Source organism: Barbus barbus, assembly GCF_936440315.1.
Source record: "Barbus barbus genome assembly, chromosome: 2".
In the NCBI taxonomy this organism is placed as follows: domain Eukaryota; kingdom Metazoa; phylum Chordata; class Actinopteri; order Cypriniformes; family Cyprinidae; genus Barbus; species Barbus barbus.
The window spans coordinates 39,729,099-39,744,895 of NC_136730.1; the positions used below are offsets into that span (position 1 = coordinate 39,729,099).

The following is a 15,797-nucleotide window of genomic DNA, read 5'->3' on the forward strand; positions in this document are numbered from 1 at the left end:
ATCTTCATTTTTAATGGTGCCTTATTCTTTGCTCTGCTACATCTCTTGCATTTTAACTGTCTGATATCCAAATGATCCTCTACAGTACTTCTGATTTATAACACTGCCCTCACTAAAGAACTAGTCAATAGGTCTTACTTGGTGAGCTCATGGTCAGACAGAAGTTGCTTCAGGTGCCTGGACAGCAGTTTCTTCTCCATAGAAAGACGCACCCATGCCCTAGCCTTCCCAACGTCTGTCTTGATCTCACTGATGTTCTGGATGTGCCTGAAGAATGACATACAGCGAATTACAGTCACAGGATATTGATAACAGGACTTCAAGTTCCAATTTCTACTAGAATTAAAGGGATAGTTCACCCAAAAATGAAAATTATGTAATTACTTTACATGTCGTTCTAAACCCATAAGACCTTCGTTCATCTTCGGGAACAAAAATTTTGGAATTTTGATGCATTCCGAGAGCTCTCTGACCCTCCATAGACAAAGTATCCACGTACATACGTTGTTTACGTTTGTGATACTCTCCAAATTTGCGTTACAGGGTGATGCGGAGACAAATTGTTGAATAAAGTCGTTATTTTTGTTTTCTTTGCGCACAAAAAGTATTCTCGTAGCTTTATAACATAACGGTTGAACCACTGATGCCACGTGGATTATTTTAGCGATCTCTTTGCTACGTTTCTGAGCCTTGATCGTGTTAGGATCCTTGCTGTCTATGGGAGGGTCATCAAAAATGTCTTAATTTGTGTTCCGAAGATGAACAAAGGTCTTACAGGTTTGGAACGACATGAGAGTGAGTAATTAATGGCAGAATTTTCTTTTTTAGGTAAACTATCCCTTTAAGTCAGCGTGTCCTAACCAGGCATGACACTGCTCTGCGACACATTAAATATTTTCCTTTATCACAAGAATCTTTTCCAAGTTATTGTCCTTAATAGCTGCAATGCCGATATGCTACTAGCATCAGGGGAACAGAGTTCAAATATCAATTTTGCATGACTGTAATATTCATTGTCAAAGCAACAGTAAAATCATTTAACTAAGATCTTGAAAATACCATAATAAAGGAAACAAGACAGTTCAAATTGTGAACTCTAAAGTGAACAAACAGCCGTATTTGAATGACAAGCACAGTATCAGTCACTGGGTATGCAATTTGAACAATGTTCATATGATTGAATTTGAATTTCAATGCGAGACAGAAGCGCACTTGCAGAGAAAGCGCGCCCACACGCTCTTCTGAACGGCTGATTGAATTGTGATTGATTTTGCTGAGTATTTTAGTTGTCGCGTCTGGTGTCGACAGACATATTGCTTGTCAATGGTATCTAGTCGCATCGTGTCTGGTTGTCAGTCATGTAATTTTTTAATAACACTGCCAGAGAAGAGTTTCTTGCTCTAGAGATTCTAAGATCCCTAGAATAATACATCAAAATGAAATATCACACAATATAATAATTACATCATAAAAATATAAACCTCAAAAGGATGGTTTGAATAGAAGAAAATATGAGTGCTGCTTGCCTGTAAAACATATTAGAATGTTGCGGGAGAGTGTCGACGTATTTTATTTTGGTTAAATGCTTGAAATAAGGTCTGTGGTGAACACAAGCTCATGATATTTAAACTTTTCTTCTACAACATTAAATACATCAGTAATACTCACCTGTGATTATTTTTAAAGCTTTCACTTGTCTTTAAAAAAGACAGTTGCTAACAAGTGTCTAAATGGGACTGCTGAATTTGACAGGGACATAAAACGTCATTAAACTGAACAGGTAAACAAAGGAACCAGGGTGATGCTAACTTCCTAGTTGGCCTACAAAAATATCATCTCTGTAGCACTCTATTCTATGTAAGGGATTTTTTTGCAAAGCAGATCTTCAGCCATATCTAAGCAACATCTTTTCAAGAAGTCGCATGATTTAAGATTCATGTTATGAAATTTACTGAATAAAGTCCATTTTTTTAGTATATATGTGACCCTGGACCACAAAACCAGTCATAAGTGTCAATTTTTCAAAATTGAGATGAAAACTGAAAAAAATAAGCTTTCTATTGATGTATGGTTTGTTAGGATAGGACAATATTTGGCCCATACAATGTATTTTTGGCTATTGCTACAAATACAGGTCCTTCTCAAAAAATTTGCATATTGTGATAAAGTTCATTATTTTCTGTAATGTACTGATAAACATTAGACTTTCATATATTTTAGATTCATTACAACACAACTGAAGTAGTTCAAGCCTTTTATTGTTTTAATATTGATGATTTTGGCATACAGCTCATGAAAACCCAAAATTCCTATCTCAAAAAATGAGCATATCATGAAAAGGTTCTCTAAACGAGCTATTAACCTAATCATCTGAATCAACTAATTAACTCTAAACACCTGCAAAAGATTCCTGAGGCTTTTAAAAACTCCCAGCCTGGTTCATTACTTAAAACCGCAATCATGGGTAAGACTGCCGACCTGACTGCTGTCCAGAAGGCCATCATTGACACCCTCAAGCAAGAGGGTAAGACACAGAAAGAAATTTCTGAACGAATAGGCTGTTCCCAGAGTGCACCTCAGTGGGAAGTCTGTGGGAAGGAAAAAGTGTGGCAGAAAACGCAGCACAACGAGAAGAGGTGACCGGACCCTGAGGAAGATTGTGGAGAAGGACCGATTCCAGACCTTGGGGGACCTGCGGAAGCAGTGGACTGAGTCTGGAGTAGAAACATCCAGAGCCACCGTGTACAGGCGTGTGCGGGAAATGGGCTACAGGTGCCGCATTCCCCAGGTCAAGCCACTTTTGAACCAGAAACAGCGGCAGAAGCGCCTGACCTGGGCTACAGAGAAGCAGCACTGGACTGTTGCTCAGTGGTCCAAAGTACTTTTTTCGGATGAAAGCAAATTTTGCATGTCATTCGGAAATCAAGGTGCCAGAGTCTGGAGGAAGACTGGGGAGAGGGAAATGCCAAAATGCCTGAAGTCCAGTGTCAAGTACCCACAGTCAGTGATGCTGGTGTTGGTCCACTGTGTTTTATCAAGGGCAGGGTCAATGCAGCTAGCTATCAGGAGATTTTGGAGCACTTCATGCTTCCATCTGCTGAAAAGCTTTATGGAGATGAAGATTTCATTTTTCAGCACTACCTGGCACCTGCTCACAGTGCCAAAACCACTGGTAAATGGTTTACTGACCATGGTATTACTGTGCTCAATTGGCCTGCCAACTCTCCTGACCTGAACCCCATAGAGAATCTGTGGGATATTGTGAAGAGAAAGTTGAGAGACGAAAGACCCAACACTCTGGATGAGCTTAAGGCCGCTATCGAAGCATCCTGGGCCTCCATAACACCTCAGCAGTGCCACAGGCTGATTGCCTCCATGCCACGCCGCATTGAAGCAGTCATTTCTGCAAAAGGATTCCCGACCAAGTATTGAGTGTATAAATTATGTATAAAGCATAATGGCCATTCTTTTATTGGTCGGATGAAATATGCTAATGTTTTGAGATAGGAATTTTGGGTTTTCATGAGCTGTATGCCAAAATCATATTAAAACAATAAAAGGCTTGAACTACTTCAGTTGTGTTGTAATGAATCTAAAATATATGAAAGTCTAATGTTTATCAGTACATTACAGAAAATAATGAACTTTATCACAATATGCTAATTTTTTGAGAAGGACCTGTATACCCCAGCGCCTTAAGACTGGTTTTGTGGTCCAGGGTCACATATAGTATATTGTTATATATGATATAAACTCAAACCCTAACTCTAATCAGAATCAGCATTGAGGTGCGTTCACATTATCAAAATTTGAGAGAATTTTTACAAAAACAAAAAAGTTGTCTACTGTCAAAAGTAAATCGGTGAAGCACAACTCGCACAGAAGTCACTTTCAAACCAAGCAGCTTTCTGTTGGTCAGTGTGGCAAATATGCATGACCAACTTAAACCAGTTACGAAAGCTGCGTGAGGAAATATTTTGCTTTCTCACAGAATTCCCTATTGCATGTTTTCCAAATACTGTATTTCTTCCAAGAAAATTTGCCTAATGTGATTGCACCTTAAGCAATGACTCTATAAGCATCAAAAGAGCTCTTGCAGAGATACGGCCGTAACCTGCTGTGCACAGGTTCACTGAACCCACTGCGTGCTTTCAGTGCAGTGGGAATTTGCCAGGGCTCTCAGGAGCCGTTCAGAAGAGAAAATGGGGGCAGGAGAAATGGTTCACAGACTCCCTGGAGCATCAGCCAGCCTGCTGTCATCGCTAACAGCCACTATCATGCATGCCACGTCCAGACGCATTATCTTCCACTCCACCTCTGGTAGTCAACACGGTCTGACCTTCCATTACATAAATGTATTATAGCGTTTAGTGCTGCCCTCCAGACTCTACAAACCTCAGATTTACAGACTGCTGAAGCCACATTTGAATTTGTAGACCATAATATTAATGTACTAAACAATGCCATTGTCTTGTTATATTATGCTGACATCAGGAAAAAAGCTTCTTCCGCAAATATTATTACTGAAATACTATGTTTATCGATTAGCATTTTTAGGAGGAGCTGCTGACGTGTCTAAAGAGAAGGATGTCATGCTAAGGCTTTCCTGCACTGCTAAGTCACGGCACAGCTCAGCAGGAGTCTGGTGCTAATTAGGCTGGAAATAATGTGGCGGCATGAAACGTCTCGATGCTTTCTTCACGCAATGTGAGGAATCGACCCCCCCTTCCCGTACACTCACTGCACTCTATTTTCTTATACTGTACATATAGCAGCACGTCTTTTCATCCTCTGCCTGAAATGTTTTAGTTCCTGTCTCCTTTCCGAAAAGCTCACTCTGCTTTGATTGGTCAGCTGGCCCAGTCTGTTGTGATTGGTCAACTGCTTAAAGCATGTGTCGGAAATGTAACTTCTGAGCCTGTATTGACAGTATTATATCTATGGTAACTTTGATGTCAATACTGGATGTCCATATGTGTTTTTTGTTTTGTTTGTTTGCCTTTGCATCATCAGCTTAGCAAAATCATTTACCCAGAGAGAGAGATCAGATCCCCCACTTTAGAACCTGGCACCACCACAAGAACCAGCACCATTTTTGTGGAAAAAAAAGGTAATATGATAATCAAACATACTATGTAAGACTAAAACCACCATACAGCCAGAACCAAAAATTGAGAGTACAAATGAAGGCATCGGCACTTCTCTGTGTAGTGATTGTTTTGCTCTACACTATAGTAGTTTAATTCTCACCTCATGTCCTGGATCAAAGAGACTTTGAGAGGGGGCATTGCACAGCCAGCATCTGACTTCCGTCTCTCTGTGTTATGAATGATACCTGAGACACAAAACAGGGAAAATAAGCTGAGAAATCAAACCTATTCAGCATGCTTTCAATGAAAGCCAGCTTCACAAGCACTATACAGGCTCTGCCTACCTAGAAAAGATTTTTGGCATCTGATGTGGAGGCTGTTCCAAACAGACAGCTAATCTTTACAAAATTCTAAAGCATTGCATACATCCCAGAATGCACTGTAACAAATGCAATGAATGCAAAATAAAAACACTTATATTGTTGTCAATGTTTAAAATGTAAATGAAAATGTAAAAAAATCTTCAAACAAAATACATTTTAACCTATATGTGTGCAATTTGTGCATTATAGAATACAGAATTATTTTAGTTTTATTAATATTATTATTGTATTTCATATTTTTAAAAAGCTTTTTTTATTTTCCGTTTTCATTCAAATTAAGTTGTAGTTTTTTACTTAACTTGTTATTTTTTCATGATTGTTTTATTGAATATTTTAATTGACTTTTAACCTATATCTATTTCTGTTTTAGTAATTTTAGTACTTAAACTTATTGTATTTCAGTTAGTTGCCAGAGCAACATTTCTGATTTTAAGCTTTTTAAGTTTTAATTTTAATACTTACAATTTATTTTATGTGAGCTTTATTTCAATTAATGAAAATAGTTGTAAGTTTCAGTTTTAAGGCCCTTCACACTAAGATTTTTTATAGTCAGTTTGTCATCTGAAGTTCTTTAAAGTCAAGATTGACTGTCAATGTTTTTATGATTCGTCAGCTGGGAAAAAAAAGCTTTGAAAGTGATTCCAACACTAATGTTCTTCTGTGTTGTTATTGTTATAGTTGTGGATTGGACTTCCATATTCTCATAGAATTAGAACTATTGTTAAAACTTTATAGTAATAGATTTGTCCTTGGTGTGAACAAACCTTTAGTAAAAATAACAACACTGGCAAAATTTCAAGTTGTTAGCATAGCAGCACATGCAAATATAATATTAAAAGTTGGAATTACTCATGTTAGTTGAGTCTTTTGTATGGTTAACGTGAGGAGTTGCCTATGTAGAGTGTTTCAAATCAGTCACTTATGAGGATATATTTTGGTTAACATGCTGCTTTAGAAGAAGAATCCTATGTAGGCAGCTAGATGCATGGAATTACAATGTGCAAACATTACTGTATCATCTTAGTATTTTACCTGGGGGGCCGAGGCCTGCTGGAGTAGCGTCTCTCTTCTCTTTACTCTCTTGATAATGTAAGAGGTGCGACCACAAGGCGGATTTTCCCTGGTAAACACAAAGAGAAGAACCCAGTCAAACAAGCACACTACTTAACACATTACCACATTCATAAGCGTCGCGATGACTGTATGCCCAGTCTATGTTGTCTATGTACCTGTTTGACCTGCAGACCGTGACTCCAGATTCTTTCCAGCAGATCACACAAGCTGGCGATGAGCGTGTTCTCCTCCACGCCAGTGATGCTAACCTCCCCGTGGCCCAGCTCCACCGCTTCCCGTCCCATCTTCTCCACCAGCATACGTTTGGTCTAAGTCACAGATCACGTAAGGTTATTTATAGCTTAAAGGGCACCTATTATGCAAAACCCACTTTTACATGGTGTTTGGACATAAATGTGTGTTGGCAGTGTGTAAACACAACCACCCTACAATAATAAAAATCCACCCACTCTTCATTTTTTAATCCCCTTTAAACCAGGTCGGTCTCACTAGGCCTGCCGTTTTGGCTCTCACCGCAGTGTGACGTCACATTGCGTAGGGCCGGGGTCACAGGGGTTGATTGACAGCCCTGCATTGCCCTCAGCGGTTGTACACTGTCCTCCTTTCTCTCCGCACTCGAGCAGCTATAATGTCAACAACGTCTCGTAAGCAATCCCGGTGCTCTGTGTTTGGATGTGAGACTGAACATAAGAGTCTTCATTTTTGCTGTGGATTACTTTAATTTTTCAAGGTAATGCGCCTCAAAATCTACCTAAATACGTGTATCACTCCAGACTCCTTTGTGAATGTCATGTTGTTATAGTGCTTAGTGTTTTAACCGTATTTGTGTGCGTACATTATGTATTTTTAACTGATCAGCGTCGCGCACGAGATTTGTTCAGTAGTGCGGTCAAGTGGCTCGGTCCATTGATCCGCGCCGTTGACAGGTCAGAGCGGGCCGAGCTCTGCAACACTGCGCTGTTTCATCCCACTTTCAGTGCATCTGGCTTCCCATATGTACGGCTGAACACCGGTTCTCTCGCTCTTGGTTATGTTGCTTATACCGGCTATGCATTGCTGTAGATATGCAATGCAGAGAGACGTTTACGCGACACCCTCTTCTGGACACGGGCTGGGACTATACAGCTCATTTGCATTTAAAGCCATACACTCCAAATCAGCTCTTTTTTAGACACACCCCAAAAATGGCATTTTCCAACTGTTATAATAAATGATCTGTGGGGTATTTTGGGCTGAAACTTCTCAGACACATTCTGGGGACACCCAAGGCCAATATTACATCTTGTAAAAAGGGGCATAGTAAGTGCCCTTGAAAACCTGGTCTATCTAGATCAACCTCACGGATATTAATACCACTTTTTTTAGTTAAAATCTATAGGAGGATCAAAACACACACCTTATTTCTGCATTCCTTTAACAGTCCCTCTACAAACTTCCAGTTGGTCTGTGCGATGACTGAAGGTGACAGGTTGGAGAGTTTGGGCTGGCGTAGAGTGGTGCCCAGGTTCCTGGCCTCCTGGATGTACTTCTGCATTAACAATATTAAAAAGTTACATGTCGCCCAACAAAATTTAGAAATTTATAGTTCTGGTGGCTAAACACTCCCAAGTTCATTTGCTTAAACACCATGGCAAGCACAGGCGGTTTACAATATATAGAACACCTATAATACCTACACACCTAGGCATTTAAATCTTGGTATTGTGTTAAATTTACCACAAAATAAAGGCTCATCTTATGAAGAAAAGTCATATATATACATATAAAAAGATTTTATGAAATGCATCATTTTAAGGCATGTGACCTTTCTTCCATGGGGCACAAAAATAGACATTCTGAAGAATGTTCTGATGTTTTACCATAAAATTACAATAAAAAAGGGCCGGCACTGTCTAAAATCCCACAAAAGCACAATAAAAGGATCTTAAAATAATATAAAAATGGTACACGAGACTCAAGCACTACATCTCAAGCAGACATTTATGACAAGATAAAAGCAAACTGACAAATGAAGGAGAGGGGTTTAAATGAGTTTAATTCTAGTAAAAAATAATACGGCAATACAAAAATATTAATGGACTTAATAAAGGTTTTCATTTTCTGTGTAAATTATTATTTCTAATTTCTTTTGTTTAATTTTGGAGCAACATGAGTTTTTCTGCAGTAAATAAATGACTCAAATCTTGCCTGAATTGTATTCACCTGCCAAATAAATCATAAGGGAACAGATTTCATTTTGAATTTGACAAATGTGTCAAAAGCAGGAAGCTACAGACACTGATGGGGATGAGGGCTCAAGCTTTTAAGACAGGAAAGGCAGTGAGGAACGTCAAAGTTGGCAGATTGAGATTCACAGCCTGAGCTACGGCCTGATCTCTCATCTAGCACATACCACATCCACCTTAACGGACTTTAGACAGGGCCTGAAGGACTGCGAGAACCAGTAGTAGTCCAGAGCCAGCAGAAGCTGAAGCTCAGAATACAGACACTCCACATGCTGAGAGTGTGTGTTTGTTTGTGAGAGAGAGAGAGAGAGAGGAAGACAGAGGAGAGACGGACAAGTATGAAAAAAGAGGGGTGAAGAAAAGAGATCCAGGAAGAGAAAGTTAACGAACAAAAACAAAAGAAACACATTAATCATGCTATGAAAGAAGCTATAAAATAATGACAATGGACAATAAAACAACAGAGTGTATAAAGAAAACTAAAGAACAGGAAAAAAACATTTAGAAACTAGCAAAACATGCACAAAACTAACAAACATGTACACTACCAGTCAAAAAATTGGGAAATAGATAGTCATTCTTTACTATTATTATTATAAAATATAGATAATAGTAAGAGTATAGGTAATAGTAATAATATAACACTGTGAAATAACCCATATGGAACTGTTGTGACCAAAATATTGTACTGTATAATATTGTACACCATAAATATAGTACTGAAGAACTTACACATATATATATATATATATATATATATATATATATATATATATATATATATATATATATTCACCATTTACTAAAGCATTATTAAAATCAAAAGTTGTATCTGTTAATATTATTTAACGGACCTGAACTAACATTACTAACAATCAACAGCTAACGTTAGCAAAGATTAATAAATACAGTAACAAATATCTAGCTCATTGTTGGGATCTTATTGTAAAGTGATACTGAAATGTTTCTTGAGCATCAAATCAGCATATTAGAAAGATTTCTGACAGTAAAAACTGGAGTAATGGCTGCTGAAAATTCAGCTTTGCCATCACTGAAAAGAATTGTATTTAGAATATATTTAAATAGAAAATAATTTTAAATTGTAATAATATTGTGCAATATTACTCTGGGTCTTTTTGCTTTTCTTCAAGTAAATTCAGGCTTGGTGAGCATAAGAGACTTCTTTTAAAAATGGGGGAAAAATATAAATAATGTAAATATAAACCATAAATAAATTCTATAAATAAAATTAATTTTAAATTAAATTTATATTTCATTTTGCATTCTGTCCGTACCTCTCTCTGGTCATTGTCCAGATAGAGATGTTCAGCGTGTTGTTTCTGTCTGTCCTTCCTCCGCCATTGTGCTGGTGCACTGCGCTTCGCCCATCTAACACACCACAACAACACCGTTCGATTAAAACAAAAATCACAAACAACTGACCGCCAGAGTTTGCATTTGGATTATGAGAACCGGTCTCAATGTTTGATTTACCCAAGCAAGACAACTTCTTGGATCAGCATCCTTGCAGCATCCAGCTGGGGTAATATAGCTAAACCAATACTTTTAAGCCTTCTGAAGATATATATCATATCATAATATATAAATAGCTGTTGATGAACCATTTTGCGTTGCTACCATCATTTCAACAAATCAGTCACTGCTGCGGATTCAAAATATTTAAGCAATAATTAAAATCTTGTTCTAAAATCTAGAAGCACAGATTCACAGGATTGAATCAATCCAGACTTACGATCAAAAAAAGCCCTTACAGGACCAACAAATGATGCTGATCCAGGAACATGTCCAATTTAATCACGTCATGCCAGCATCAACAGCCCTGAGAGCCTTTGTGCACCAGATACTTAATTTATGTCTCAACACATCTAGGAAAAGCCAAGCGATTTATTCTCACTTGTTGCTGGTGGGTCCAGAGGAGAGAACATCGGACTGTAAGCGGGGGAAAAAGCCCTGCTCATAGCGGCCCTGACCAATCTTCATGTCCAGCAGGTGGGGATGCAGAGCTGTGTGGTCGATCTTACACAGCCTCATCTCAATGGCCTTTACTAAAGTAGCAAGAGAGGAACACGTCATGCACATATTACTGATGAATCACAAAAACCCCGTATAGAGTCATCAAAAGAAATAATGTCTTCGTCACAGAGACACAAAACCCACATAGTGGGAGCAGTGTGAGTTAGTGATGTGGTACAATGAAAGAGATAGTTAAGCCACTGATGTGAACCCACACACCACGCTCAAAATATCTCATACACAAAACAAAATCTATCAGCCATTAGAGATGCTACAGCGAGAGCTGTGAATAGTGTTTTGGCATAAAAAAAAAAAATTATTCAACATTTAACAATATTTACATTATTGTTACAACATTAAAACAAAATTAAAATAAAAAATAACCATTTTAAATTAAATTAAATATCAAATTAAATTTAATAAATAAAATTTTAATTACATTTCAGTAACTAAAGCAAACTACAGATTTATGGCTAACAATATTTCAGCAAGTTTTGCACCAAAATATCATACTTAAGGCCAGTTTTACTAACAGTTAGCATCAGCGCAAACAGTCTTTTGGCGTTAAAATTGTACTGTCAGGTTTTACTAAAAACGCGCAGTGACGAATTAGCGCTGAAAAGGCATGGACACAGTTATTTTTGCACCTGACCTTATTGAATATGCATTTATTTCATGGGAGGAGAGTATTCAAATGAATCACGCAACGCATTTTACTAACGTTTACTAACGTTTGCGCTCGTCAGATTACTGGCATTTGCACCATTATTTAACGCACAAAAAAGCATGTCAAACTATTTTGCGCTTGAAATGCCTGTAATTATTGTTGCTAGGAGAGGCACCTCAGAGATGAGAGAGTGCGTGGTAGAAGGGAGAGGATTTTTTCCACATGTATTCATTTATTTGGAATGCCAGAAGACATGTTATTTTTAATTTGCTTCAGGAAATAAAAGATGACTTGGAACCCTCAACAATACCAGCTCTATCAAAACTTCTAGCAAACCTTCATTTTTTGGCCTCCGGTTCAACATACTGTGGCTTCTTTATTTTTTTATTTCTTTATTTGTGACTACGCTAATTTGCGCTGCGGATGGTATAGTGCGTTGGTCGATATGTAAATGAGATGATGCACTGTTTTGGAATTGCGCTCTCACGCTAATTTGCCCTGTTTAGGAAAACTGGTCCTTAGATTCAGGGGCTTACATCTTAGCAAACACCACCTATGAAAAAATAATTATTCAAAATAAATAATGCAAAAAACTAAGTTTCTAATGAGTTCTATGATGATAAATGAGAGCCTTTAAAAGGGTTTCCCAGCACAGACATCTTTTAATCAATCATTATTCACGTTAATAATAAATAACATTTCCATTTGGCTCTCTATGCTTGAACTGTCGCAAGAGCTAATGGAAGACATCTGAATGTAACGCATGCGATTCAAGAATCCTATCCATAATGCATTGCAGGAAGAGGAATTCAGCATGAACGTTGCATGGAGTGAGCTGTCTATGTATTACTAAGCTAAATCGTATAGATTTTCTTATTAACGAGGCGCCATGAGGAAAACAGATCAAATTTCCAGTAACACTTCAAAAGCAAGATGTCTGAAAATAAAGGTCACATAAGAATAAAAATAAAGTTCTTGCATTCACATTTGTGCATATCACGTTTGATGTACATGAAACATCTGAACTATGACATTTGAAAATTACACAAAGAGACAAATAAATGCACAAAGTGTCTGTATTTATCAGCAGCCAAGTGCAAAATGCTATTAAAAATTGGCTTGGTAAACAAAAATTGGCTGCTCTAAATATGCAATGGTAAAAAGATTGGTTATTAATTTGTGTATTATTTTATTTAAAGCTGACAATTTAGAGCTATTTTGAAGAATGTAGGTAACCAAACATTTGCTGGTAGCCATGGACTTCCATAGTATTTTTTTTTCCCCTACTATGGAAGTCAATGGCTACCGGCAACTGGTTTGGTTACCTACATTCTTCAAAATATCTTCTTATTTTGTATTCAAAAGAAGACAGAAACTCATATTGGTTTGGAACAACTTGAGGGTGAGTAAATGATCAATGACTAGTAAAATATATTGATGGTTAGTAAATTTCAATTTACTCTATACGAGTATGGCAAAAAAGGTATTTTTATGCCATACATGCACTGTAAAAAGTTAAGAATACTCAAAACATCTGAGTAAACAAAATCTAATTTTAAGTTAGTAGAGCTTAATTTTTTTATGACAAGTGGGGCAGGGCTAAGAGCAATAGGAGCCAAGCCAAGCCTCGTTTCCATGATCTCACCCCACTCATCACAATGATAATTATATACAACTTGCTTCCATTAACAACACATTCTTTCAGATCTTTATAGTTAAGTGCTACTTAGAAACAGCACACTGGCACATGCTAATGTAGTTATCTAAAAGACTCACAACACTTGCATGTTAAAAGTCAAACAACATGCAGTATATATAGTCTTTGAGTTTTGCTGTCCATCCTCAACCTAACCACAGGTTCTACTCTTCACCACAACAGTAACACTACAAAACCAACATAACAGAAACCTATGTAAAACCTAACATAACACAACATTTAAGTACTAACTTATGTCTCTCTATCTTAATCTTGTGCAAAAACTCACAAAATAACACTTAATTCCTACATTTATTTTCCTTGTTGTCTTGCAAAGCATGCTGGGAACTAGAAAACACAATAATTTTAAGTTCACCTTACTACAATGACACTTTGAGTTTACATATTATTTGAGTGAAATTAACTCATTTCATTCTTTTCACTGTTCGGTTTCACAGTAAGTATTTGATTTCTAAAACAGATTAGTCACCAGGTTTATGCCGTCTCACCTGCTTCATCAATATTGGTGCATTTCTGGTACATGGAGGTCCGCAGGGTGGGTGTCCTGACATTTAGCATGCGGATCTTGTCAACACGGGAATCAAACACTCTCAGCGTGTGCTCTTTGTCCTCGTCATCGTGGCACAGGATCTTACTGTCGATGAAAGAGGCAAACATCTGCGTCTCCAGGAAGTGCGAGAGGAACGGCAGGTAAGGTTCTGGCTGATCCGACAGGAAGGAGGCCTGCAGTGGGCAGAATTCAGAAATGGCAACCACTATGAAGCTGCTGTAGGCTCCAAAGTGTACCAGCATCCCAAAACGTCTTACTTAGTTACTCTAAACACTTTTTTTGTTTGTTTTTTGAGTTGTAATTTTTCTGGGTAAATTCTAATCATTGAAAAGAATGGCTAATCAATTTAATTCTTAAAACTTCTTGGTCAGAGCTGGTTGTAACATAGTAGGTCTTCAAGCTGGTCAGCACTTGTTGACCAATTTGAACTGGGAATAAACCAACATGACTTTATAAATGGATAGCGAAGCATCACCTTGTCAAAGTTCTGCATCTGGTCTCGGTTGCTAAACCAGGACTCTTTGTCTTGGCTGGGCTGAATGACAAACACCTCATAGTCCGAGAACATCTGCGTGAAGCGGTTGGCGAAGACCTCTCGTACCCGAATGTTCAACTGATGCATTTTCATCTCCTCTTCATCACACTGCACTTTTGAATCTTTATTAGTGCTCGTATCCTCCTTCACATCCAACTGTCAAACACACCAAAAGAAGAATGCACTTATAAACAGACACAGAGGTGAAGGACAAAAGAGTGTCATCTTGTATTAAAAAGTGATGGTGGGGTCAGTGGCACAAGAAGCAGAGAGACTGCTTGTTGTGATGGCATGACAAGGCAAACGTGTAGCTCATGAATATTAATCAGGTTAAACTCACATATTTTAAAGCGATATTTAACTGTTTTGATAAACCGTCTATGTGATGTATCAAACCAGAAATCAAGTCTGTAGTAGAGTATTTATCCATTTCAGGCAAAACTGAAATGTAACAAATTTATTCTGATTAAAAATACTAAATAATTAGTGGGACTACATCCCCACAGCAAACGACACCTCTCTGTAATTCTGTTAAAGCAGAACACAATAAAATAAAGTGGCAAACAATGAATTTGGGGGGAAGTCGTGGCCTAATGGTTAGAGAGTCGGACTCGTAATCGAAAGGTTGCGAGTTCGAGCCCCCGGCCGGCAGGAATTGTAGGTGGGGGGAGGGAATGTCCAGCGCTCTCTCCACCCTCAATACTACGACTGAGGTGCCCTTGAGCAAGGCACCGAACCCCCAATTGCTCCCCGGGCGCTGCAGCATGGCTGCCCACTGCTCCGGGTGTGTGTTCACGGTGTGTGTGTGTGTGTGTGTGTGTGGATTTGTTCACTACTCACTGCTGTGTGTGTGCACTTGGATGGGTTAAACGCAGAGCACCAATTTCGAGTATGGGTCACCATACTTGACAATACGTCACGACTTTACGACTTTACTTTATATCCGCCATGTTAATCTGACTTTTCAACATTTTTTCTAAATTATTTTAGTTAGTCCAGTGTTTGCATAGCATTTTTGTTAAGATTTTGAATTAGATTTTATTTGTCATATTTTCAATTAAATTTGAATGTTTTAGTACTTATCCTGTGTTTTTGTCATTTTATTAGTTTTTATTTTTAAATATGTCTATACATTATTTATCATTTATTTTATTTATTACTTTTATGTTATTTAGTTTCAGTTATTTTAGTACTTCAACTTTAAACAAAATTGAGAAATGTTTCTTTGGCAACATGAATGAAATGAAGTTAAAGGTTTTTTTTATATTTTATTTCATTTGACTTTTTTTTTTTTAAATCAACTAACATATTTTCTTTATGGTTTTAGATTTCACTGTAAAAAATTACCGTGATTTTAATGGTAAAAAACTGAAAATGCTACAGTAAAAACCTGTTAAATGGTTAACGGTAAATTCCTGTAAAATTTACAGGGAAAAATCGTAAACTGACATTCCCAGAATTCCCTGCATTGCATTTCAAATTTTGTTTGTATTTGATGTTTTTTTTTTATTTGAAATAACTG

General features: G+C 37.6%; 1 protein-coding gene across 2 annotated transcripts in view; it reads right to left on the reverse strand.

The window, feature by feature from the left end:
- LOC306880808 (DENN domain-containing protein 5A-like) overlaps positions 1-15,797 on the reverse strand; it is a 51,082-nt gene that overhangs the window by 9,193 nt on the left and 26,092 nt on the right. For both annotated transcript variants that reach the window (XM_079434578.1, XM_079434577.1), the window contains 9 exons: positions 14,216-14,431; positions 13,679-13,913; positions 10,688-10,838; positions 10,068-10,161; positions 7,944-8,075; positions 6,703-6,855; positions 6,506-6,593; positions 5,251-5,335; positions 139-267 (listed from right to left, as the gene is read on the reverse strand). In XM_079434578.1, the coding sequence (XP_079290704.1) occupies positions 139-267; positions 5,251-5,335; positions 6,506-6,593; positions 6,703-6,855; positions 7,944-8,075; positions 10,068-10,161; positions 10,688-10,838; positions 13,679-13,913; positions 14,216-14,431 (1,283 nt within the window). The remainder of the gene's footprint in view (positions 1-138; positions 268-5,250; positions 5,336-6,505; positions 6,594-6,702; positions 6,856-7,943; positions 8,076-10,067; positions 10,162-10,687; positions 10,839-13,678; positions 13,914-14,215; positions 14,432-15,797) is intronic.